Source organism: Andrena cerasifolii, chromosome 6, assembly GCF_050908995.1.
Source record: "Andrena cerasifolii isolate SP2316 chromosome 6, iyAndCera1_principal, whole genome shotgun sequence".
Lineage (NCBI taxonomy): Eukaryota > Metazoa > Arthropoda > Insecta > Hymenoptera > Andrenidae > Andrena > Andrena cerasifolii.
In genome coordinates, this window is record NC_135123.1 from 9,150,325 (window position 1) to 9,174,853 (window position 24,529).

General features: G+C 45.5%; 3 protein-coding genes across 18 annotated transcripts; 2 read left to right on the forward strand and 1 right to left on the reverse strand.

Moving 5' to 3' along the window:
- Nucleotides 1-112: 112 nt before the first annotated feature.
- Nucleotides 113-3,310, forward strand: Sse (extra spindle pole bodies like 1, separase). 2 transcript variants are annotated; one of them, XM_076814515.1, is made up of 10 exons: nt 113-425; nt 492-708; nt 985-1,274; nt 1,356-1,492; nt 1,568-1,784; nt 1,843-2,153; nt 2,438-2,605; nt 2,692-2,837; nt 2,930-3,081; nt 3,170-3,310. In XM_076814515.1, exons 1-9 carry the CDS (start codon nt 228-230, stop codon nt 3,076-3,078), a joined length of 1,833 nt encoding a protein of 610 aa, XP_076670630.1. In that variant the 5' UTR covers nt 113-227; the 3' UTR covers nt 3,079-3,081; nt 3,170-3,310. The 2 variants fall into 2 exon arrangements, with proteins under 2 accessions (XP_076670630.1, XP_076670629.1); XM_076814514.1 differs by having other exon boundaries at nt 114-425; nt 2,930-3,171.
- Gmppb (GDP-mannose pyrophosphorylase B) lies at nt 3,135-5,671 on the reverse strand. Of its 5 annotated transcripts, none has more exons than XM_076814522.1 (6): nt 5,212-5,671; nt 4,544-4,775; nt 4,081-4,474; nt 3,839-4,000; nt 3,523-3,754; nt 3,135-3,403 (listed from the first exon to the last, which is right to left on the reverse strand). In XM_076814522.1, exons 2-6 carry the CDS (start codon nt 4,694-4,696, stop codon nt 3,235-3,237), a joined length of 1,110 nt encoding a protein of 369 aa, XP_076670637.1. In that variant the 5' UTR covers nt 4,697-4,775; nt 5,212-5,671; the 3' UTR covers nt 3,135-3,234. The 5 variants fall into 5 exon arrangements, with proteins under 5 accessions (XP_076670637.1, XP_076670638.1, XP_076670635.1 ...); XM_076814523.1 differs by lacking the exon at nt 5,212-5,671 and adding an exon at nt 4,986-5,196 and having other exon boundaries at nt 4,544-4,771; XM_076814520.1 differs by lacking the exon at nt 5,212-5,671 and adding an exon at nt 4,990-5,195.
- Nucleotides 5,672-6,055: 384 nt separating this feature from the next.
- Nucleotides 6,056-24,416, forward strand: Osa (trithorax group protein osa). Of its 11 annotated transcripts, XM_076814507.1 has the most exons (22): nt 6,056-6,956; nt 7,053-7,291; nt 7,472-7,594; nt 7,704-7,910; nt 8,386-8,445; nt 11,932-12,064; nt 12,233-12,328; nt 12,432-12,757; nt 12,844-13,237; nt 13,349-13,474; nt 14,305-14,486; nt 14,684-14,725; nt 15,497-15,694; nt 16,449-16,668; nt 16,751-16,927; nt 17,103-17,225; nt 17,380-17,539; nt 17,619-17,877; nt 17,955-18,153; nt 18,236-18,546; nt 18,618-18,857; nt 18,930-24,416. In XM_076814507.1, exons 1-22 carry the CDS (start codon nt 6,452-6,454, stop codon nt 20,895-20,897), a joined length of 6,288 nt encoding a protein of 2,095 aa, XP_076670622.1. In that variant the 5' UTR covers nt 6,056-6,451; the 3' UTR covers nt 20,898-24,416. The 11 variants fall into 11 exon arrangements, with proteins under 11 accessions (XP_076670622.1, XP_076670616.1, XP_076670620.1 ...); XM_076814501.1 differs by having other exon boundaries at nt 6,056-7,291; XM_076814502.1 differs by having other exon boundaries at nt 6,057-7,291; nt 15,497-15,685.
- The last annotated feature ends 113 nt before the right edge of the window (nt 24,417-24,529 follow it).

Sequence of the window (24,529 nt, forward strand, 5' to 3'; positions counted from 1 at the left end):
CTCTTACTTCATGGCTGCAATCAGTCTAATTAATCGAGTCTTTTCGATGTAGAAAGAAATGATCGTTTTCTAACCTACTGTTAGGTTGGTACTCTTAGTGCAATAGGAGCGTTTGAATTTGAACGATTGTATGATAACGGTTACTCGACCGTTGATACTGTGAAGACACAGAATCGGGAAAGCCTGTAATTAATAATTATGTGATGACATAGACGTCACCTATTAACATGGAAGATATCTTTCAAATTCTCCATGAGTGTTACTCGAGCAATGAAAAGTGCAAAGAAACGTCAAAAGTTGGCGAAGCCGATTCCCTGAAGAATGTGAAAAGGGACACCGAGGAACTGCTTGCGAAAGCAAGATGCAATATGGGGAGCGTTGAATACGCAAACCTGAACAAAATGCTAGCCGTCTGTTATTTAAAGGTACCGTCGATGTCTCAACATTTAAGTTTAACTATTTGCTAATAACTTTGGGCGCATTGCACCTAGATGGGTAAGGAACTGGACGCTATATGTCGATTAATCGAGTCGCACGCAGTAATACTTCGTCAACAAATATTGCAAAGATGCGTCAAAACAGAGTTGCGCAAGACAATTGCAGATATGCAACAAAGTTACGAACTTAAGTCCTCCTACGTCGAATTCAACTTGAATGATAAAAAGGCTGTGGTTAATTTGAAAAGCAAACTCTTCGATATGCCCAAAGGTGAAGTATATAGAATTCATTTTGCACGAACGTTGCTTTATATATTAGGGTAAAGGTATCAGTAGTTGACAACTTTTCAGAAAAATGTGAAAAATAAGGTTTTTCGAAATTTAACTATCTCTTTTCAACAGTGCACCGTGGCTCCTAACACCCACAGTTCGCCACTTCTAAAAACCTTATTTTTCACGTTTTTCTGAAAAGTTGTCAACTACTGATACGTGGTCAACTACTGGTGCCTTTACCCTAATAGTTTATGTATGTTTATTTGATGCACAGAGTGGTACATGATTCAAGTCACCATGCAACAAAAATCTCCAGGGATTTCTGAATGCAACAAGTCCGTCTCGAGCGTGATGCACGAAATGCACATTTCTATACTGCCGACGGGGACCAAAGACGTAGAACCATTGTGTATAACATTACCAAAGCCTAAGTTACATTCTTACTACGATATTTGCCACGAAATTCAGAACATACTCTCTAGTAACAGATCAGACCTGCAGGCTACTTACGCGAATAACGAATTGTACTGGAAAATGCGTAAGCGGCAGAACACTAGCATGAAGGTATTTAGATGATCAGTAAATATAGTGTCGATAAGCTTAATAAGTTCTGCGAGCGAATACATATATGTACATGTATTTAAGTCTGCCATTCAAGCATTAGAATATAGTTGGTTACGCGAATGGAGAATTTTATTTATGGCAGATCCGATAGACAAGCACGATGTAGAAGCAGACGTTGTACAGATGATTGATAAGCTTATCCTAGATTACAAAGCAAAGTAAGTAGAACTTTAAATCAATTCCAGTTCTGCATTTTGCGAGCCGATGAATTTACTGAGATTATGTGTCCATAGGCAAAAAATATCAGAGCGATCTAAATGGTTACTGAAGAAAGTAGCGCTGACTGCGTGCTTCCTCAGTCGTGAAGAGATAGCGCGTGCAGTGAAGTACGTGCTCTCTGGTCATGACAAACTCGCAGATAATGTTATACTGTCCATATATGGGAAATTATCGTGTATACAGGAACTGAAAGATGCAGTTAGGAAAACATTAGTTTTAATTATCGATGAGGTAAGTTTATCATCTCGCCTGAATTGTACATTCCAATGATCTCCCGAATTCCTTTCAGCACATGGATTACATACCCTTTGAATGTATGGAGATTTTACAGTGTCACCCTATTACTCGCTTTCCATCGCTTCATATTGCGTACGCTTTGTTTAAAGAGCACGAAAGTACAATAGAGAACGGTTGCAAGATAATTAAAATGAAGGAGGATATGGGCATGTGTATAGTTAATCCATCGGGTAACTTAAGTAAAATGGAGAAACGCATGAGACTGTTCATCGAGTATTGGTTGCCGAATTGGAAGAGCTGGTACAATGTCGAGCCACCGGAAGAGGTTTTCGAAGATGCTTTAGTCAACCACGATATACTTATGTAAGACTAGCTTTACTACTCGGCTTCGCCCGGAAATTTAGATTCTGATTTTATAAAAAAGAAAAAATTTGTTTAGTTTTTTTTTGTGAAAATGGTCACATTCATCTGGATTAGTCGGGCATAATAAGCTGAGGCACATTTCATGATCCCAGAGTTTATCGTTCGAAAGTTTTTAGGCGACAGACAAACACACAAACATATAGAAGCTTCTGCTTTATATATTAAGATTACCTTCAGCTTCATTTCATCTCTCGCGCAACATTCATGTCATCTCGTTTCGATAGGTACAATGGCCATGGCAATGGGATACAATACCTACCAGGGGAACAAATTGAAAGACTTAAAGTGAAATCGATTGTTTTATTGTTTGGTTGTAGTAGCGTAAAGTTGTTTACAGTGGGAGGACGTTACCCACCACATGGTGTCTCTAATCAGTATTTAATAGCTAGCAGGTAGGAAATTAATAGAATGTTGAGATTCTTATACGTTATTTGAATTATAGAAATGTAATGCCTCGAATACTTCGTCTTGCTTTCAGCCCATGCGTGCTGGGGATGTTGTGGGAAGTTACAGACGGTGACATAGATAAAATGACTACGAATTTTATTAGCAATTGGATACCATCGTCTTCGGACAAACGATGGACCGATGTCGATATTAACAAGTGGTGCGCGGGTAGTCAAAGTCAGTACAAAACGATTACAAAACTCATCTTCACTCCTCTCAGTTCACGTGTAATTTCATTAATACGTTTTATTCAAATTTCGCGCAATTAGAATTCTTAAAACCTCCACAAAGACGCACCGGGAACGTGCCTGTGGAACCTGAGATGTTGAGGGCAGTGGCGAAGTCTAAGGACGTCTGTTCCCAGTACATGACAACAGCTGCAATAGTGGTGCGAGGGCTACCAGTGAAGCTGATTTAAGTTGCAAATGCGGGAACGATACAAATAAACTACGTATATATTGAACACTACTGTACATTTAAAAAGGCCGATAAAAATTTTTTATTTGTAGAAGATCTCGCAGTTTAGTCACTCTTATTACGCTCAGCACATACACTTCAAAAGTACCGTCTTTGGTCACATGATGATCTGCGGTTCCGGCACGGAACTGGAGATGCTCTTGTGAGGTAAAACCTGGCCTCCATTAATGTACAGTTCGTCTTTCACGATCACATCTTCGCCGAGTACCGTCGTACCTTCCATCCGAACCCAGCGCCCTACGACGCTTCTCCATCCAACGATACACCTGTTCAAAGACATAGCAACGATAGAATACGTTTTCTGGATAATACTCATAGCTACAGTAAAGAGCATAAATGAATGTTAAAGGTATAACAATTTCTATCGTCCTTTTTCAGAACTTACCCATCGAGCCAAGCATGTTCTTTTATTACAGCTGCTTTAAGAATAGTACTTCGCTTGATACAACACCCATCGGACAAAACAACGCCAGGTCCAATTGTAACATTAGGCCCTATCCTACAATCTTTGCCAATCTTTGCTGTTTCGTCTATTAAAACGTTCCCCACCACACCTGGACCAGAGTATAGCTTCTCTGGGCACTTCTGCCTTAGAGACGTCAGGTACATACTCATTCCTATATAAACGATGCGTAAGGAGATTATGTACGCATCAGGTTTCTTTGCGTACGAAGCAGAAAGTAATTTTAAAGGGCATGTACCTTTAAGGAAATCTTTCGGTTGTCCTACGTCCATCCAAAATCCAGTCAGCTCCATTGCAAACAGCTCTCCGCCCCGAGCCATCAGTGGGAAAACTTCTTTCTCTATACTCGTCGGCTTCAGTTCTATTCTTTTTAAGACACTTGGATTGAAAATGTACATGCCTGTAACAATCGTAATCACTTTTACAACCGAGTAACTTCAAAGCCATTCATTCTCGGATCGAATACCAAAGAAACAACACCTGCATTAATTTTATTCGAGATAAATTCCTGTGGCTTCTCCACAAAGCTCTCTATCTTCCCGTCATCCCCGTAGACAACTACGCCATACTTCGAAGGCTCCTCCACTCTGGTGACCACTATCGTACCTTCTTTGCCATGATTTTTATGGAAGTCAAGGAGTTGCTTAAACGGAAAGTCACAGATAATATCCGAGTTTAGAACAAAGAATGGCTCGTCCCCTGATGACAGAAGGTCGTGTACAAGCGCGAGGGGCCCTGCAGTCCCGAGAGGCTCTGGTTCGTGGGAGAAGATTAAGCGCACTCCGAGCTTCTTAGCTTCTTCGTCCAAATCTCTTTCCATCTCTTCAGCACGATATGACACAGCCAATATGACCTCCGTTACATCTGTCTCTACCTGAGGATTCACAAGATCGCGATCAATTCGTAGAAGTTATGGGGGAATCGTAGACAAGTTGCAACATACTAAAGCCTCTATTTGATGTAGAAGCATCGGTTTATTAGCAAACTCCACCAATGGCTTAGGTCGACTTAATGTAAGTGGTCTCAATCTAGTCCCATATCCACCGACGAGTATTAATGCCCGCATTGTTTCTAATTTCTTTCTCTTCTGTTGCATTACCCTATGGCGTTTCGATTTAGAATGTGTTTATAACAACACACTTTCAAAATTGAGTCCGTCTCTGGTACAGCGCTGTCTAGAAGCAGAGAAAGACGAACAGCGCTGTTCAAAATTCTTATAATTTTATTATCAAGCCTTGGATAGCTTGCACAAATGGAAAAGTCTGTACACAAATCAAAACATTTGTGAGGCATAGGTAATTAAAAACGTTAGGCCGGGTAGAAATGTAATTACAAGCTTTAGCTACAAGGTATTTCTTTGCAATATGTGAGTATAAAATACGTACCTACCATCTACATATCGATACGCGAGCGTAGAGTTACAAAATAATTATTACCGATGAATCTTGCCACGTATGATTGAAATACCGCGTCGGCTTGTGTGCACAGTGACATGTACGTGATAACAATACACGCGCAAGCTATTGATACCTATACAATCGCGTGGCATCAAATCGTGTACAAATTGTGTACTCCATATATTTATAATATTACTTTTATCAGTATTTCTACCTTTCACCTCTAAGTGAATACTTTTCTGTAATTAATGTAATACCGCGTATCGCTTATCGCCAGCACGGTAAAGTGCATTCAGCGCCACGTTACCGTTTATTCGTTATATTCGTGTATTGTACACGCATAATATCGAAACGCTTCGCTCTTCAAAGTCATCCTCTAGAAACCACGTTTCTCATTGTGTCGTTCTATTTTTCTACATAACTTCATGTTTTTTCTACGAACTCTGGAAATTTTTTTTACCGCAAGCTACGAGATACGGTCGTTGTAATTACGCTGGGAGATTCGATTTTCAAATTAGCTGCTATATCTCAGCGTGAGTTTTTAAAAATAATGACTGTGAGATCAGAGTCGATCGGTAATGAGATATCGCGAGATCATTTAACGTATTAATATTATACGGAGGAATAAGGTTGCTGCATATAAATTTCTCGCGCACAGCACGTTGTCCCGCACGCCTGCGCCAGAGTGAAATAGTTTATGCATGGGATCACAAAACAAAAAGAGGTAATCGTATTGTAACCGATCCTTTCCCTCTTTCCGCGTGGATCCCGCGAACAGCAAAAAGGGAAAGAAGCTCGTAGCATCTACCAAACAATCATCATTTTCCATGTTCCGTTACATCCCCGCGATGTTTGTGCCTCGGACACGAGGAGGGAACATTCTCCGCGAGCTTAGTCGCGTCAAAATATTTATACATAGAGAAGTCGTTCTAATGCTACGCGAATAACAAAGGATGAATTATCAGCGGCAAGGGGCGGGCATTAGAAATTAACCACGTTTCATTTCGAGTATCCTCGAAATCACGCGTATTAATAGAATTTAATTAGAGGAAGAGAATCGTCAGGATCGCTGGCGGAAAGTGTGCGTCCGACGAAAGCGGGATCCCCAATAAGAGAACTGATCGCCGATTGCGGATTTGAGTTTAAGTCCGCCCCCAGGTTGACGGCACAGCCGCGAGATGGCGTAGTACGTGCGACGCTGCTTTTGACGTTCGCGTATGAGTTTTTTTTTGGTTCCTTCTACTTTGAAAACGGCAGGAAGCGAAAATTGTTAGTACGGTGCTTAGTGCTCGCTGATTTGACACATCGAGGATGTGGTGGAAAGTGTTGGGCACGACAGGAGAGTTTCAAGAGGAAAGTATCCCGATTTCGAGCACATAGTACGCGAGACACACGAGGTCCCGCGATTGGCCAGTTTATGAGAGGAGACGATGGCTCCGTGAGGAGAGGAGAACATGGCTGCGACGCAAGCCGAGAGCCAACAAAACGATGTGAAGCTGAACGAGTCCGTGAAATGCGCACAGAAACGTCCGCAAGTCGGTGGTAATAGTGCGAGTGTTAACGCGAAGCAGCAGCTGGATCCAGAGCCGGGTGATAAAGTGCCCCGGGGCGCGGCCCAGCTGCTTAAATATGTGAATCGCGGCGGGGACACGGGTTTCGAGATGAGTCAATACCGCGAGGACATTGGTGGACACACTGCCGGTGAGGTAAAATCGCCCAGAGAGGCTGGCCAGGCGCCCCAAGAAGCTATCGGCAAGCAAGAGCCGCTCGACGCGCCCGGCCATCCGAACCATCCCGGACATCCGTTCACGCCGAACGTTATACGTGATTACTCCGACGAGTATACCAACAAATCCAGCGAGTTTCCCTCCAAGTCGTTGACCGATTACCCGGCCAAGCAGATACCAGAGTACGTGGGGAAACATGGAGATTTCCCGGGGAAACAGTTGGACTATCATGGTAAACACTTAATACATGAAAGCGAAAGAGCACACCGGGCAGAGATGGAGGAGCATTATGCAGCTTCCAAGATTGAATCGCGATTGGCATACGTAGGGGCCACGCCAAGCAGCTTCCCGGGACAGCCGAGGTTTCTCTCAGGGCAAAGTATATCGCAAGCTACCGGCCCCACGCCGACGTTGAATCAGTTACTTCAAGCATCCACACCTGTGCATCGGTTTCACGGCAACTACCCTGGAATGGGGCCGGAGCCGTACCAGCAGCCCTGGCCCATTCAGCGACCCCCGGTCGTTCCTCCGGTTTACCCCCAGCCTGGGCAACGGCCACCACAGACGGTAACTATCTTATCGATTCTGTATATCCTACCTCTGCGATCTACGTTCTCCTAACAGTATTCGGTTGTAAGTTAAAGTTAGGCTCTTCAACGATATATCCATGGCACGTTTTGTTATCGGATGTATCGTTTGACATTTCTTTGATCATTTTGTAATTGAGACCTGTTGTGTGATAAACAGGGGTCGCCGAGATTACACGCAGGCCCTGGAGGACCGAGTTCTCCGACTCCTATGCCATATCAACAATACACGCAGCGTTATTCTTCTCCTACAAGACCCCATGCACCATATAGTCACCATCAGGTACATTCGCATAATGCTTTTATACATATTCAGTGAAATGTGTAGTAACGATCGTAGAAGAGTTTCACGAGCGTATCATTAACATTACTTCAATTTTCATGCTTTTCAGTTAAACTCGTACACCACGCAAACCAGCCATCCTTCCAGTTTGTATACGGAACAGAGGGGGTGGAATCAAGGTGGACCACCGAATCCACCGCCACCTCCGACTAATCAAACCAATCCTTCCAGCCAGTCACCACAACGTGCCCTTTCTCAGTCTCCGGCACCACCACCTTCAGCATCTCCACAGCCACAATCCACGGGACAATCTCAAGTAAGTTGTAGCACTAAGAGATATATTCGTTGTTTATGTGCGAAGTACACTAATGCATGCCGCAGATCGTAGTTTTCGTGCTCCAAAATCATTTGTGGTATGAAAATCGCAATTAACAAGTTTTGAGCGGAGAATATTCAGTCTCTTTGTTTTTGTTTAAAAAATTCGGTTTATTGGTACTTGTAGATGATGTAGCTTCTTCTGAGCTGCCCTCATAAGCTTTCAAAATATTATTACTGGCTACAAAGGATAATACAACGTTTCTGAACGGATTGAGCAATTATGCTTGATTTATATAGGTTAAATGCAAACTCGTGTATAAAAGTCGAGAATAATTGTTTCTACGTTGGTTGCGATACATCTTTCTCTATTTGTTCATTTTTTCGTAATCGCGGGTGTGCATTGTTAATACTAGAATGTCTTAAGAGCGAAACTGAGAATTTACAATAACAAAGACTATTTTCCTCTTCCGCAGAGTTTTCACAACCTGCAGCAACGATCCACAACGCCAAATACTCAGGGGATCGATTCAGGGGTGAGTGTTTCTACTATGCACGTACTTAGAAACTAACAAAATATACCGTAGCGGTCTCTATGAAAACAGTAGCACGCCTCGGAGTCGTGTAAGGTCACAGAGGAGCCTCTGAAACCTTTCTAAACGAACATCCTAGCGTCCAGCGCGAGCGACGCGAAAAACGGCCCGACGATACTTTTGAATTCACGTATCTGGTCGGTGGGGCTGGTTTCGATCTTAATTATAGAGCACATGCGCGCAAAATGCACGTGTGTACACGTGTAGTGTTGTTGTTTCTTAAGCGCATCCATCACGGCTAGCCGTGCCGATGGAAAATACGGGATGGGACAGAGCACCGGGTTCTCGTGCACGGGCACGGGCACGATAACTGGCATTTCAAAGCATTTCTAATTTCGCGTCGCCGTAAAGTACCATTTGATCTTGGATACAGTGGATGGAGGTACTTCAATACCTTCCCTCGTGAAAAGAGCAAGCATGAGTGAGCGAAAGGGAGACCTCTCGAGTATGGCTTGCCTATGGCAGAGAAGGGGCAGGGTGTGGGTAGTGGGGATGGAGAATAAGCGACTTGTAGAGTTCGATTAGGGCGCGAGTTGCGCGGCCGCTGGAGCCCCAGATATTAGCGACTTCCCCTTCTCTCTCTCTCCTCCCTCCCTTCCCTCCATTTGCTCGTCGCTCACGTTCGCGTTTACATGTATGTGTACGCCCCTCTCTATCGGCTGTCTCCTTTCCAAACGCACACACTTGCGCGCACGCATGCCTCCCCCCCCTCTGTCTCTCTCTCTCTCTCTCTCTCGGTATGTTGAATGCCTCTCGCTTCCTCCAACACAGATGGGCGGGTAGTGAGAGGCCGATGTGTAACATAGGTTACACACGAGGCTATAGAAGCGAGCAAGCAAGAGCGGAGTGTGGTGATTCGCTCGAATCGTCGGTGGGGGGAAAACAGAGTAACCGAGGGCAGTTCTCCCCACCACCTCTGACGTTTTATATCGTTCAGCTATATTCGGTTCGTTAGATCATGCAACTGTCACTCCGCGACATGCTATCGAACTTCTCGTATTCCCATGACGCGGCTGGAAAAGCGGCGAATATTTCAAAACGTTCGATGAACGGGCCTCGGTTTTAAACGATCGCGCAGCAACATTAATTGCCGGCTCGCGTATAATAAAACATGGTAACAGTAAATGGCCCCTTTGTTGGGCAGCGTAGACGGAATGATTAATATTCTCGGTAGAATAAAGTTTCTCCCCGTATCGAGAGATTATCAGAGTCTCGTGTTTAACGCCGTTGTTGCCTCTCTCCGTTTTCGTCCTTCTCGTCCTTTTAATAAGGCAGGTTGAACGTACTCCAATTTCAAATGCCCATTGTCGCGCTACCCGAGCCCGTTTCGTCGCGATAGCGATGTTACGGCATTGACAGATAAAAATATTATATAATATCCTCGGTATCGTCATGTAACAACGTAAATTTGCTCACGGTTTTATCGTGTAGCTGTTTCGCTACGTAGAACGAGTGTTTCATCGTGGCAATAAAGACGTACTTATACAGTAATGACCGTTACTCTTATAAAGACTCCTACGATCCTCGGTACTTTCATAAAATTCTTTATTATCAAAATCTTACAAACGTTCAATGACGATTATATCTTAAAAACTAAAACACTTATCCATGGCTCGTAAACTCATGCAATTAGAAACAACGTTTCCCCACCCAATGAAAACATTTATTCATTTATTCAACTATACTGGCTTCCATCAGAAAGCAAAAAAAAAAATTCACCCCCATAGTGTTTGGCTTTAGAACAATTTTCTCTATCTCTCTCACACACACATACACAAGCGGGCACCCACACAGAGGAGGGTTTTTGGAGCACACGGGTGCTTCTCGCCGAGTAGCGACGGGGACGGCCGACGGTGGCCGAACGCTTGCCGCGCCACGAAAGAACGCCCTCCAACGAGCAGCTAGACGCGAAATCTGTAAACCGAAGTCACGGAGCACTCAATAAAAAGAATCACGTTTTTAGTCGCTCCCGGCCACGTACACGTACGTAGACGATCAACGCTCCGATTTCTAACCTATCGTCGTCCCGCGGCCCGGACGATCGGTAACCGTAACCGTACCAAAGCATTTCATAAATAATCGGAGGGTTGTCCCTCGCGCGGATACGAAAGGCACTGGGACTTATTGACACAACATGCGATGGTCGAGCGAGGCGCACGGCGAGGCCAACCAGCGGCATCGGCGGTAGTAGCCCTCTATAGCCCACCGACGAGAGATTATGCCCGTTCCTCATGCGCTCGTATATCGAGCCACCGACTCTATCGACTGCACACGATTCCAAAACCGCGGTGCGTGTGTGTCCGTTGTCGGGCCTGCCTAACACGGGATCCCCGTAGAAACATGTGAAAATCCGTACGGCGCGGGGGGAAAACGGGGCGACGAGAGTCCGCGGGGTTCTTGGTTTTGTCCGTAGTGCGCGGGGTAACGCCTCTCCTTCGATTCTCGCGTCATGCCGAGAGTCCTTGTATCCGACACCGTCTGTACTATACGTTCCGCGATACATCCGAGGAAGTCTCTAATCGTCTTCTGTACGGATGAACTGTCTACTGTCTGGTAGGTGTAACGATGTGCTCTTTTCTTTCTCTCTTTCTCCTCTCCCCCCCTCTTCGTTTATGTCGCCGTCTCGCTCGCACGCTGGCGCACTCGGTCGTCTTCCCCCCTCTCCCCCTGTCTCTATCCATTTATCTGTCTATCTTTCGCCTATACCACCATCTTTCTTTATCATGCTTCACTGTCTCGCTCTAACCTACCATATACTCGCGCGTCTTCTCTCTCCCTCTCTCGACCACGATGTATCGTTGAGCTGGATTGTGCGCGAAGTGTTACGTGTGTACGTCCGCACACACGCGAGCGCGCGCGAGAGAGAGAGAGGGAGAGGGGAATGCACATTTAAAAGAATGAATATCATTGAGACATGTGCGTGTGTATATGACGTGTTATGTTGCACCGTACGATTAGTATAGAGAAGTGCCGCGTGTAGTGGCTGTATCCCTGATTTTCTCGTGGTCGAGATACATATGACAGCGGATAAAGCGTTACGCCTGTAGGATAAATGTCGATGTTACATGTATCGGTTGAAAAGTGGGCCTCTTCGTCGATCGCTCCTTCGACCGAGATTTTTGTCCCGTTGGCTGACTGATGCCACTTCGCGTGGCCGGGCTGGGTGAATCGGTCGAGCAGGAATATAAAGGAATAATGTATCAAATGATCGTTCACGACTGACTTTTGGCCACATAACCCCTACTGTATGCTTTCCTCCACCGCAGTCATTTCTTTTTTCCTCCGTACTCCACTCTTGCAATGCTACGCTGCGTGTGAGCGTGGGTCGAGGAAGCTTTGGTAAATGGGCAGAAAGATAAAGATTGGACGAGTTTTGTCATGTATCCACCTCGATTCGCGCGATACAGTTCTTTGTTCTGTATATTGCAGGAATTGTCTGGACAAAACAGTAACGATAGCTCGAATGGACCTGCTTGTCCAGGAACACCGAACTCACAGGGGATGAGACCAACCCCTTCACCTACAGGATCCACAGGTTCTCGCTCGATGTCCCCTGCTGTCGGTTCGTGCAATTTTAGTTCTCGCCTCGTTCGGAGTAGTAATTGGGTTGAATAAGCGTAGGATAAACAGGATACTATGCTTTCTATATTCTTTGAATCGTATTATTAATGGAACTTTGGTCGATCCCACAAGTTCTGTGAGCGGGGCTTTATATTCTCCCTTCTTGCAGGCCAGCAAAACGTTCAGATGCCTCCACGCCCGTCGAGTAGCCAGTCAGATGGTAGTGGACCAGCACGAATGAGCCATTCTCCTATGACAACTCAAGGTAGATAGGAAATGCTATATAACTTTTGATCAGTGTCCTAAGAAAGAGAATGATTTTGACCGTTATGTTAAACATTTACAAACGGATACTTTTGGACTTTCAGGAGCATACCAGCAGCCATTGGGTCCTTCACCACACATGCATAGCTATAAAATGAATAACACTGGTCCTGGCGTTGTTCAGCCAGGACCTGGTTCAACAAGCCTTGGTGGAATAAACCCAATGGGTGGTGGGATGGGTTATGCAGCTGGTGGAACGGCTGCCGGTCAGCCTGGGGGTTATCACGCGCAAGGTACCTATCCACCTCCACGTCCACATGTACAATTTCCACAAGGATATCCATCGCCAGCCAATTCACAACCACCACCTAACAATCAATATCAGGCTCCCAATAGACCCAACAATTTGGTGCAATATCCTCCATACACGGTAAGCTCGCAGCAAAGTATTCACGAACCACTTGAAACGAATACATCCCCTCGGTTTACTTAAAATCTTGCATCGTTCCATTCCAGCATAAAATGGGATTTAACAGCGTACCACCTGGAATGCCACCCAGCCCAGGGCCACCTCAAGTTTACGGAAGCAGTAGTACAACAGGTATGGTACCCCCAGGTACTCCTGGAGTGACTGTGATCGGTAATATGGGACCTCCAGCGACCTCCATGGGCCCTCCACCACCATCGCCTAATCACGTTAGCAGTCAGCCGCCGCCAACAAGCTCGGCTGTACCGCATTTACACACCCCTGCAGCCACACCACCTCTCAATCACGAAGGAAGTCCAATGCCTCCTCCGAGTACTACTCCCAATTCACATCCTACTTCAACACCAACGCCAACCAGTCACAGTTCTGCGGACCTTAGTACTGAAACCTCCAATGACAGTGGCATTACCACTACTGCTTCAGGTACTTATATTATCGGTTGTACTATTCTCTTCCTGCACGCTCATTGTTTCTGAATGGACGAGATTGACGGATACAGTAGTCGCAGCTTTACTGAGAGATTCATTGTTTTAGGTACATCGGCTATAAATGTCACATCCACCTCCAGTGGCACCGTCACATCTGTAATAACAACTGGCCCTGATGGTACGTCTTTAGATGAAGGCTCTCAACAATCCACGTTATCAAACGCATCAGCTGGTCAGTATACGATGTTAGATACGCGTTATTCCAGTTGGGGATTGCAAATTTACCGACTTTTTCAATTTTCAATCATAACCGGTAATTTACCGGTGTTTTTTTAAGGGACTGAAAATATAACAGTAAACATTACAAAAAACTTTTTTTGAACTCTAATCGAGCAGCATAAAAAATATATGCAAATAAAACTATTCTGAACATAAAATATAAAATGATATAACACAAAATAGATATCTTTGTATAACTATTAACAATACTTATTAATATGGATCGTTATCACGAAAACAATGAAAAGAATCTTAACTTACATACATAATTAAATATTTTTTATTTAACAATTCTTTTCAACAGATAAGCTCGCAAAAAATAATTTGTCTAAACTTTGGTCTCCTGATCGCGACCTAATTTTTGTACAAAATAATCCAGCCACGGACAAAGCGCTCTCAGATTCTACACTTGTTGGTCGGGTAGTCATTAAGAAATAACATGCCATTTGTATATATTTTGTCCTTACTTTTTCTACTTGAAAATACGTCCATTTTTTGATGACTTGATTCAGATTTTTAGTTTTCTTTTGGATCAGAGTTGGTTCTTCATGAGATACTTTGGTTTCCGCCTTTATTAGTAATTGAAATTTTTTTCACTGATAATGTAGTAGATGTCGGTGGAATTAATGAACGCACATGTGTGCTATATTGCTATACGTAATTTATCGAATTACCGGTAAAAATTTGAGGGTATTTCTCGCGATTTTCCGGGAAACCGATTTTTCGGTTTGCAATCCCTAATTCCAGTCTCTATGGAAAGCATATAAATTTATTTTAATGTAGCTTCTGGAGAAGATCCAGCATTCACGCCAAAGGTCCGGAAAGAAATGATAGGAGGGTACCACAGCCATCCAACCACGCCGCAGAGTACAATTCCATCTCCTGGTGCCGCGAGCATCAACTCGCTACACGAAGAGTACCCCGACATGAACAGTCCTGGTTGGCCACGTACACCCGCTAGTCCTGTATGTATTTTGATTTCGCCGTGCGATTCTTTCGAAATTTTGACATAACAGTTCGCTACTTCGTACGTATTTTCTCTGTACCTTTATACGCATGTTTAATGTCTCCACGTGAACAGTCTAAGAATGATATACGATCAGGGCTAATGTTTTTTACGCCGCAGTCTTTTCGACTTTTCAATATTTTATATATTTTACAGGTATTTAACAGTCATGTGCCTCAAGACCCGTACAGATCTAAGGTTATTGTTTTTTCACTATAAGTATTTATTATACTATTGCAAAGAATACTAATCACACTGAACGCTTCGAGCTTTGTTTAATACCGATAAGAAGTCTCTGCATTCGCTTGGCAAGCATCTCCCATGCACTCCACTTTAGTTTCTCGTTGTAACACCATATATTTTTTTTCCTCTTTTTTTTTTACAAATAAGTATTTGTGTATCATCATTTCATTTATGTATCAAGAAGTAATAATATATATCCCGTGTGTATATATTTTTTTTTAAACTATTGATCATGTAATTTTGTCAAGAAGTTGTCAGACGGTTACATTTTTTTTTCATATATGCTCGCGTATATAACACTTTTCGTAATGAAGTTTGACAAGTGATACACCTGATAATGTGGGAAACAGCAGACCCTGTAAATTGTTAATTTGCTCCTTACCTTGGCCGTTGAGAGTAATGTTAATATTACTTTGCTTTCGCATAGCCTGCATGATACGTCCGATACATCTCCCCCTACATTTAGCTATCATTGTAAGATAGAATTCTCGCAAGTGGCACATTTTCTGCATGAGAAATCTGGGCTATGGCAGCACTTAATCTCCTCGAACAAGAATAACCATGGTTTATGTTTGTAACAGACGATAAAATAAAAAGATTGTACGTGTAACATATGTTTCTAGAAATAGTACGTGAAAACGAAAAAAAAAAAAAGTTTCAGAAAGCCCATCAGCTTTGAGGCTCGGTTTAAGAGGGAATTAACAGCACTCGCGATAATTATTACAGAAACCCGACAGTCTGGCGAAGCTGTACGAAATGGACGACTCGATGGAGCGAAGAACATGGCTGGACAAGCTAGTTAACTTCATGGAAGAACGAAGATCACCAATTACAAGCTGTCCTACCATCTCCAAGAACCCCCTTGACCTATTTCGGCTATACCTCTACGTGAAAGAGAGGGGGGGCTTCATGGAGGTATGCAAGGTGCAGTGTAGTTCCATCTAGCCCTCGGTGTCTTTACGTAGTTTTTTTATTGTCTCTATGTGTTCATATTTCTCTGTTTCAATATTTGTGTACACGTTGTAAGGGTAATGTCAAATGGCAAGCAGCTTGTTTTGGCATTCCTCCTGGTGTTGACAATTGTTGAAAGTACTCGTTTGACACACTACAGAACACGCTTTTTTACGTTTGCGCTGAATTGTGCATGATCACATTTTTGTATTTTTCTTTCCCTGCTATTAGTGTTCTCGTTCTTTTTTCTTGTATACAATATTGTTGGAAGATATATGAGGAAAAAGAAGCTTAACACGTCTTTTCTTAAAGTAGTCGTTGGACGTGTTTGGAAAACGACCTGATCTACAAACCTTGGTGCTATATGGAATTATTCTAATAATCAACGAAGATAAACTTTTAATATCGATAGAATAACGGTAATTCGTTTCGATTGTACTCCCTTGTCTGTCTGTTTCATTTTATTTTTATATTTTTTTTTCACACTTGCATGACCAGGAATCAAGGCATAATTTGTACGTAAAGTGAATTGAACGAAAGAGAGTCGATTATTTTTGCCGTACCGGTAGTTCTCATTTCTATTAGACTAGTCGCCGTAATGTTTCTTTTTCTTTTCCACGTGTCTTTTTAGTTTGCGTTTTCGAGATGCAGATTTTTGCTGTTTGGATTTTACAATGGATAGCTTGGCAATGGACTAATGGGACGAAATGACGTTAATTCTCTCTAGGTGACGAAGAACAAGACGTGGAAGGACATAGCAGGCCTGCTGGGGATCGGCGCGAGCAGCAGCGCAGCTTACACACTGAGGAAACACTACACGAAACACTTGTTGGCGTACGAGTGCCACTTCGATCGCGGAGGGGTAGATCCGCAGCCCATCATCAACCAAGTGGAAGCCGGTTCGAAGAAGAAAGGATCAAAGGGAACTGCCTCTGTACCCTCACCAGGTAGCTACGCAAAACGTCTCTTCCTGCTAGCTTATCGAACTCCATAACAGAGAAGTATTCATTTGTGTTCGTTTTGCCCCAGGGTCTTCCAATTCACAAGATTCCTTCCCCGCTGCTGGCTCGAGTAATGCTTCCATGGATGGTTATGGAAGTTATCAGAGTAGTTACACTGGTGGCACACCAGGCGGGCCTTCTTCGGAGTACACGCCTCCTCCTCCAAGGCCACCAAGCCAGAGCAGCGCTCCCTCTCCGCATCAAGGTAAAGGGCCTATGTTCACACCTATTAATCCAGTCTGCCGATACTCGTCGCTTCTATCAGACGAATTCTCGCTTTTCTAAAGTACGGCCTGATAGTCGACGGAGTGTCTTATATCGCGCGTGCATTAGAGAATCGTGTGAAAGGAATTGCGGTTGAGAGAATGATGTTGTGGCAGGTGGTTTGAACCAGGGCGGGCAGAATAGCGCGGTAAACATAGCGAAACCGTTCGACAACGGCGTGGGACGCCATCCTCGAAAGTCGAACGCAACGCCCTACCCTGGTCCACTACGAACCCCAGGTACTTCTCTCTTCCTTGTCTCCTTTCACCACTTTGAGATTTCAGTTTCTCAGTGTCCCTCTTAAGTGTTTCCTGGCTGTTGTTTTCTTCTGTCGGTGTTTAACGCGACAGCGTTTGTAATTGAACGTCCGGGACGAACCCGTTTATATTGAAGGCATCCAGCAAGGCAGTTACCAGAACACAGGTTCCTACCAAAACTACCCTCAGGATCAGTACATTCGGCCTCAAGGGAACACGCTGTCTCAGCAAGGGGAGTTCAATCAACCTTATTCACCGAGGTCCCATTATTCACCTTACGTACCAGATGTCGACAGGTCAGGGATTTAAAGGGCAAGGGATTGTCTCGAGTAGGTTCGTATTATGGGATGGAGCCTGACTCTGAGAACTTTACAGAGGATACCCCGGTGGAAACATGCCGCCGAACAACGCCAGTGGACAGGATATGTACAGTAGATACAGCGGTAGTCAGCAGCCTGCTAGTTATCCAGCGGGAACGCCACCAAATGCAAGAAGTAACAGCTATCCATCCGCGCCGCAGGCACATCCAGCTGCTGTGCCACAGCAAACGGCCACCAGCCAGCCCTCTTCGCCTTCCCAGCCGTCAGCTGCTTCGTCTTATTCTTGTCCTCAAGACTACTACCGACAGGAACAGGTGACGTTCACCTTTGCTTTCAAACCTCTCGAACATTCTCCGTTTGGTACGATCTACTGTAAAAGTATCCTCTACAGAATAACCGAGTGATGTTCTCGTTACAATTAAAGGGTGGATATGGAGCTCCCGCAGGGTCACAAATATACGCGGGTGGTGCGAGTACAAACAAGAATATGCCACCGCCGCCGCCGGGTCCGAACCCGCCTAGACGTCACCCTGACTTTGCCAAAGACCAACAGTATCCTCAGTATAATCAGCAACGACCAGCGTATCCAGGTAAATGCACGGTTATATTATAAATAATCAAACTTCTGAATATTACATATCACGTAACATTTCGTTGATACCGCAATCACAGGATGGCCAAATACAACCAGTCAGTACAACAGTAGTAGTGGGAACAATAGGGTTCAGTATCCATCTCAGCAACCGCAGCCGCAGACGCAGCAGCAACAGCCGCCGCCGCCGCAGCAAACGCCACCGGTCGGCCCTGTCCCCGCTACGCCTCCGTCAGGAGGGATCGCTAGCAGTCAGCAGTGGGGTAGCCAACAGCCAAATAGAACACCGTCGCAACCAACATTGAACGCTATAGCGCACGCCCCTCCGCCGTGGGATCATCGTTACTCGAATCAACCGTCCCCTCTTTATCCTGCACCTGGGAATCATCAGGTACATAGACCGCGGTTTTCTATGTCATTCGCACGCATGACTGTCTCTCACGTTACCATACCCGTTCGCAGAATCAGCTCGGGATAAATCCCATGATCAGCCAGCAGCCTACATCGAAGAGAGAAATGACATTCCCTCCGGACAGCGTGGAAGCGGTGACACCGCTTCTATACAAGCGGCGGAAGCTGACGCGAGCCGACGTTGCACCTGTGGAAGCTTGGCGCATCATGATGGCCTTACGGTCAGGCCTACTGGCTGAAAGCTGCTGGGCCCTCGACGTACTAAACATTTTATTATTTGACGATTCTTCTGTGAGTTATCCCTTCCTCTGACTCGATGCAGAGATAGACTAGGATACTGAATAATGAAAGTAACTTCTGCAGGTAAGTTATTTCGGGCTGGCGCACCTGACCGGGCTGTTGGACGTGCTGCTTGAACATTTCTCTCGCTCCCTGTCGGACATGTTCGAGTCGCCGGTGAACGAGGACGATCGCAACTGGAACCAATCGGCGGACGGTCCCGAGGTGGACCTCGGCGCCGTGACGCGCCCCATCGACCCCGAGGATCGTACAAAGCTCCTCTCGTCGTCCAACTACACGTTCCTGTCGAGGAGAGGGCGCCCGGTGAAGATCATCCCTCGGGACGAGGATCTGTTTGTCCTGGACACGCGGCGGTCTTGGGATCACCAGGAGTACGAGCCGGAGATCGAGCCCTGGCTGGTGGACAGCACCACCACCAACTACATAGTGACATGCTTTCAGTCGGAGGTAGGGTCGGTGCCGTTCGCGCGCCTCCTCCGAGACGAGAAGCCGCCTCTGCTGCAGAAGGAGGTGGAGTGCTCGGATCCGAAGGACGAGATCAAAGTGGAGCCCGGCACGTTCGAGACGGAGCTGTCGCAGAAGGCCGCCGAGCCCGGCGACAAGCCGAAGGAGAGCGGCGAAAAGAAGCAGCTGGACAAGAAGAAGAAGACGAAGACGCTGAGCGACGTTCTGTCAAGGATCAAGAAGGAGCCGGTGGAGATGAACGATCTGACGAGGGAGCTGTTCGAGAAGAAAAACGACGGGTTCAAGAAGGAGTGCGAGACAGAGGCGAAGGTGAACAACAACATGGGCGAGCAGCACTTCGCGGATGTACAGAAGAGCGGCGAGGAGGAGCTCGTGCCGACGCAGAACGGCTTGAACGACGCGGCATCGGGCAACGCCGAGCTGGATAAGATCGAGATCAAGGTCGAGATCGAGGAGCAGGAGCCGGCGACGAAGGAGGACGACAACATGGAGGGACCAAGCTTAAAGATAAGGGATCCGGCGGGAACGTTGAAGAGGAGGCGGATCAGCGACTACGAGGACGAGAGTTACTCGAGGGACGAGGCGAGCCTGTACCTGGTCACAGAGACCCAGGACAGCCTGGCCCGGCGTTGCGTCTGCCTGTCCACGATCCTGAGGAACTTCACGTTCATACCGGGCAATGAGGCAGAGTTCGCCAAGAACGTCACGTTCCTCAGCCTGCTCGGCAAGCTGCTGTTGCTGCACCACGATCACCCGGTGAGGACGCAGAAGACCCGCAACTACGACCGGGAGGAGGACGCCGACTTCGCCGACTCTTGCAGCAGCCTTCAAGGAGAGAGCGAATGGTGGTGGGACTTCCTGCATCACATCAGAGAAAACGTGCTGGTGATGGCAGCGAACATAGCCGGTCACATGGATCTAAGTCAGCACCCGGAGGAGATATCTCGGCCTGTGCTGGACGGGCTGCTTCATTGGGCGGTGTGCCCAGCCGCTCACGGGCAAGACCCGTTCCCCACGGTGGGCCCGAATTCCTCCCTGTCGCCGCAGAGACTGGCGCTGGAGGCTCTGTGCAAGCTCTGCGTCACAGAGTGCAACGTGGACCTGGTGGTGGCGACGCCACCGTACTCTAGGCTCCAGCGACTCTGCTCCGTGCTCACCAGGCTACTGTGCCGCAGCGAGGAGCAGGTGCTGCGCGAATTCGGTGTTAATCTGCTACACTTCCTATCCGCGGCGGACAGCGGTGTGGCGCGCACTATTGCCCTACAGACGCCGTGCGTGGCGCTGCTTGTCGCGTTCATCGAGCAGGCGGAGTCTAGTGCAATCGGCGTGGCGAATCAGCACGGATTGGCCGCGCTGCGCGACAATCCCGAGTCGATGGGCACCAGCCTGGACATGCTGAGACGCGCGGCCGGCACGCTGCTGAACCTCGCCAGGCATCCGGACAACAGAACTCTACTGTTGCAGCACGAGTCCCGGCTGCTGGCGCTGGTCATGAGCCAGATCCTGGATCAGCAAGTGGCCGCGATCGTCGCACGTGTGTTGTTCCAGTGCTCCAGGGGCTCGTAACTTTGTTCATAGAGACGGTATTCTCCGGTTTTTCATCTTTCTTTTTATTATTTTACCTTTCTTGGTCCGCGGGTGTTCGTTTGTTTAGCCCTCCCTTTTCTGTGACAAAGTCAACGATGATCTTCTCTTTTTTTTTCCTCCACTCCACCCCCCTCCCCAACCACCAAACCCCACCCACCCACACCCCGCCCTCCGATCACGTGACTGAAGATGGACAGCTGTACACACACACACACGCGACGTGGCTGCTATTCTTCAGGGGACGGCGAAGAATCGTAGCGGGGAACGGAGAAACAAAGCGCAGAAAGGTGTAGAAAATGTGTGAGTGTGCTAGCGTGCGAGAGAGGGAGAGAAAGAGAGAAAAAGGGAGGAATACGTAGAGCAGTGAAATATAATATAAAGAAAAAAAATGGTAAAAAGGCGGGGAGGTTCTTGAAGTGCGTAGAAAATGGAACTAAAGTGTCGATATACAAGCACCCATGGCTGTAGGCGTGGTTGGTAGTTTTGTATCGCGGTAAACACGGGGGCGCAAGCAACGTTTAATTGTCAGGCGTGTTGGCGGCGATGTTTTGAAACAAAAATGAGAAAAAGGTGTACTGCGACGCGACTACTTGTATACGTCGGGCATAACCTTTCGCCCCCCCTCCCCATTCGTGAATTGGAAAATAATATCGATGTAGTGTAAGATATTTACATAGTTAACGAAAAAAAGAAAAATGGCTGAGGGACTGACGGGACGAGGAGGACGAGACGACAGAGAGAGAATTAGTGGCGATACAGAGGGGTGTAGCGATAGAGGGAGAGGGAAAGGGAGAGATTACGAAATAACACGTCGACGCAGACGTCAAAACATAGTTGGCGACGAGAGAGAGGGGACGGCAGAGGGTGAGAAAAGAAACAAAACGATTAGGAGCATAATAATAATATATATATATAAATATATATATAAATATATAAATATATATATATATATATATATAAATATATAAATATGTATATATATATATTTATATATAAAAGGAAACCGAAATATGACGATTCAGACAAAAACTATAAAGAAAAAAATGGAACAAATCTGTTTTGACGAACCTTAAAAATGGTGCGAGATGCGGAACGATAATATCGGGGTGACGATTATATATATAAATATTAACGATAATATAATGCAAATTTTTATATTTGCATGTTTTGTGCTGTAATTAGCGAATAATTAAGATATTTTGTAGATAACACACACATATTACAGACACGTACACACACACGACACATTGAAACACTTCCATTGAATCTTATTATTCGAAATGCGCCGCGCCGCGCATACGAGGTTGGGGCACGCGAAACGAAAGCGGCGGCGACGAGGAGACGAACGGGGGACAGAGATAACACAATGCGGCGCGTACGCCCCCCCCACCCTTACCCACGGTGGTCCACCTTGCGAGAGATGGTAGGCAGGAACAAAAAAAAAATGGAGAAGCAGCGGACCGCCCGAGAGTCTCGACTTTAGAAGCACAGGCAGAACTAGAACTGAAGAAAGACATTGTTAGCATGAGAGAAAGTTAGCGCGAGAGAGACAGAGCGAATGGGGGATGACAGTGCGCACGAGGAGGCTGACAGCGTTGATGCGGCGGAAGGGGGCGGAAACTAAGCAACATATGAATTTTGAATATAGCAACGTGACTCTTCCGCCGCCGGAGTGAGAGGGCTTTGATTTGAATCTGCGTGTGAACGGGGAAAGTGTGTGCCCGCGCGCGCGCGCGCGCTTTTTTGCACGAATGGTGTATTGCGACAGGGAAGAGGAGGAAGAACAAATGGCGTGGACGAGTTATATAGGAGGTTTAAAAAAAAGGTGGAGGACAAACTTACAGATTCATCTCAACTTGCATGAATGTCGAGCGAGAGGGGGGAGAGAATGCGGGAGGGACCGGAAGAAGAGGAGCGCATAATCCGCGGCTTCCGGGTCCCGCGTACGCCTGTGAATTTCGCGTGCGTTTGATGTGATGTAGCAACAGAGTTAAGAAGGACGAACGAATGCCTCGATCGTGTGCACGAAGGATGGGGGTGCTGGTAGAAAAAAGGGGTGGGGAATAGTGTCTGAAATTATAAACAAAAACGCTAATATATATATATACATATATATATTATATATTAGCTACATGTATATGGTATATGTGTATATATATACACACATCATATATATACATATACACGAGCTTACGAGGTAAAGAGAGGGGGGAGAGCGAGAAAGAGGGAGGGAGAGAGAGAAAGAGGGAGGGAGAGAGAGAGAGACAGAGAGAGAAATCGTAAGCGATTGTAAAAAGCAGAGGAAACTTTTAACACGCGTACCTACGAGCGTAATTTCACCGTTTATGTTGAAATTATCGAAAATATTTCACGGAATTCTTCATTTTCTTTTTCCTTTTTTTTTGGGGGGGGGGGTGGATTTCATTTTACTTTAATTTCTGATTTCTTTGTGCGACTCTCTGGACAATGGAGTTTCCTAAAGCGACCAGGCAGCATCTGATTAACGGAGCTTTTGTTTTTTCCAAATAAACGTATTTAGAGATGTAAACCGAATGCCGTTGTGATACAAATTCAGAGCACGTAAAATGAACTGTGTAATAAAGAGGGGGTAGATGGAACGTAATGTTAGTAGTAATAACAGTTCTGGATAAAAGTGAGGAGAAAGATTGAGAGAAAGAGTGAGAGAGAGAGAGAGAGAGAGAGAGAGAGAGAGAGAGAGAGAGAGAGAGAGAGAGAGAGAGAGAGAGAGATAGTGAGAAAGGGAAGAGTGCTTTTTGGTATACCATACGAAATGGGACATACAAAGATGGACAAAACATGGAATTTTTAAATCTCAAGCTCTCGATCGTGCCATTAAGCGATTCCAGTGGGATATATTTATAATCTCAAGACTTTATGCTTTTTAAAGCGCATATGTTATCGTAAAGGACTAACAAGTACTATCCCCCCCCCATTGTCAGCTTTTGCACATATTTCAACGGTTCTTACATATACATTTACCTAATGTAACAAAACGGAAAGAAAGGGGGAAAAAGCCATTCTCATTTTTCAATGTCTGTTGGAGCAAAAGACATTTTGCATTTGCACACCTTCCACGCCGGTACTTCCTTCTTCATTTCGTAGAAAGAGATTTCTCAAGAGCGGTGTCTCAGCTCTCACAAGGGTAGCATATGTATAAAAGAGAGAGAGAGAGAGAGAGAGAGAGAGAGAAAGAGAGAAAGAGAGAAAAGAAAACGACGAACAGATCCGACTTTGTTCGAGAACTAATTAGGCGATGAGGACAAAGGAAAAAAGAAAAAAAGAGGATGAGGTAAATAAGTTAAACAGAACACTTTCCCTGATCCCAGCTTCTCCCTGACCCCAAAGTATCCTACTCTATAGATATCTAAATACGTGTAGTTCTTAAATTATTTACTTTAGTTCGAGTGGAGATGCCTGTAAGTGTAATTTACTAAGACTTTTTGTAAATAAATTATGAAATAAACTAGACGTACTTTATCCAAACGACTATATAATATACAGATACTGTTTAACTTTCCGAGGCAAAAAAAGAAAATGGAGAAACAAGGAACACTTAATAGGAATTTAAAAGATGCTATTATTACGGGGAG

What these genes read in the sequence shown, in the direction of transcription:
- Gmppb (XM_076814522.1), bottom strand. Translation starts at nt 4,696, where the DNA reads ATGCAACAGAAGAGAAAGAAATTAGAAACAATGCGGGCATTAATACTC. An exon ending in TACATCAAATAGAGGCTTTA is followed by an intron (nt 4,475 to 4,543) that starts GTATGTTGCAAC and finishes GTGAATCCTCAG; the next exon opens with GTAGAGACAGATGTAACGGA. An exon ending in GAACATGCTTGGCTCGATGG is followed by an intron (nt 3,404 to 3,522) that starts GTAAGTTCTGAA and finishes GTCTTTGAACAG; the next exon opens with GTGTATCGTTGGATGGAGAA.
- Sse (XM_076814515.1), top strand. Translation starts at nt 228, where the DNA reads ATGGAAGATATCTTTCAAATTCTCCATGAGTGTTACTCGAGCAATGAA. An exon ending in GGCAGAACACTAGCATGAAG is followed by an intron (nt 1,275 to 1,355) that starts GTATTTAGATGA and finishes CATGTATTTAAG; the next exon opens with TCTGCCATTCAAGCATTAGA. An exon ending in TAGTTTTAATTATCGATGAG is followed by an intron (nt 1,785 to 1,842) that starts GTAAGTTTATCA and finishes AATTCCTTTCAG; the next exon opens with CACATGGATTACATACCCTT.
- Osa (XM_076814501.1), top strand. Translation starts at nt 6,452, where the DNA reads ATGGCTGCGACGCAAGCCGAGAGCCAACAAAACGATGTGAAGCTGAAC. An exon ending in CTCAGGGGATCGATTCAGGG is followed by an intron (nt 8,446 to 11,931) that starts GTGAGTGTTTCT and finishes TGTATATTGCAG; the next exon opens with GAATTGTCTGGACAAAACAG. An exon ending in TGCCTCTGTACCCTCACCAG is followed by an intron (nt 16,669 to 16,750) that starts GTAGCTACGCAA and finishes GTTTTGCCCCAG; the next exon opens with GGTCTTCCAATTCACAAGAT.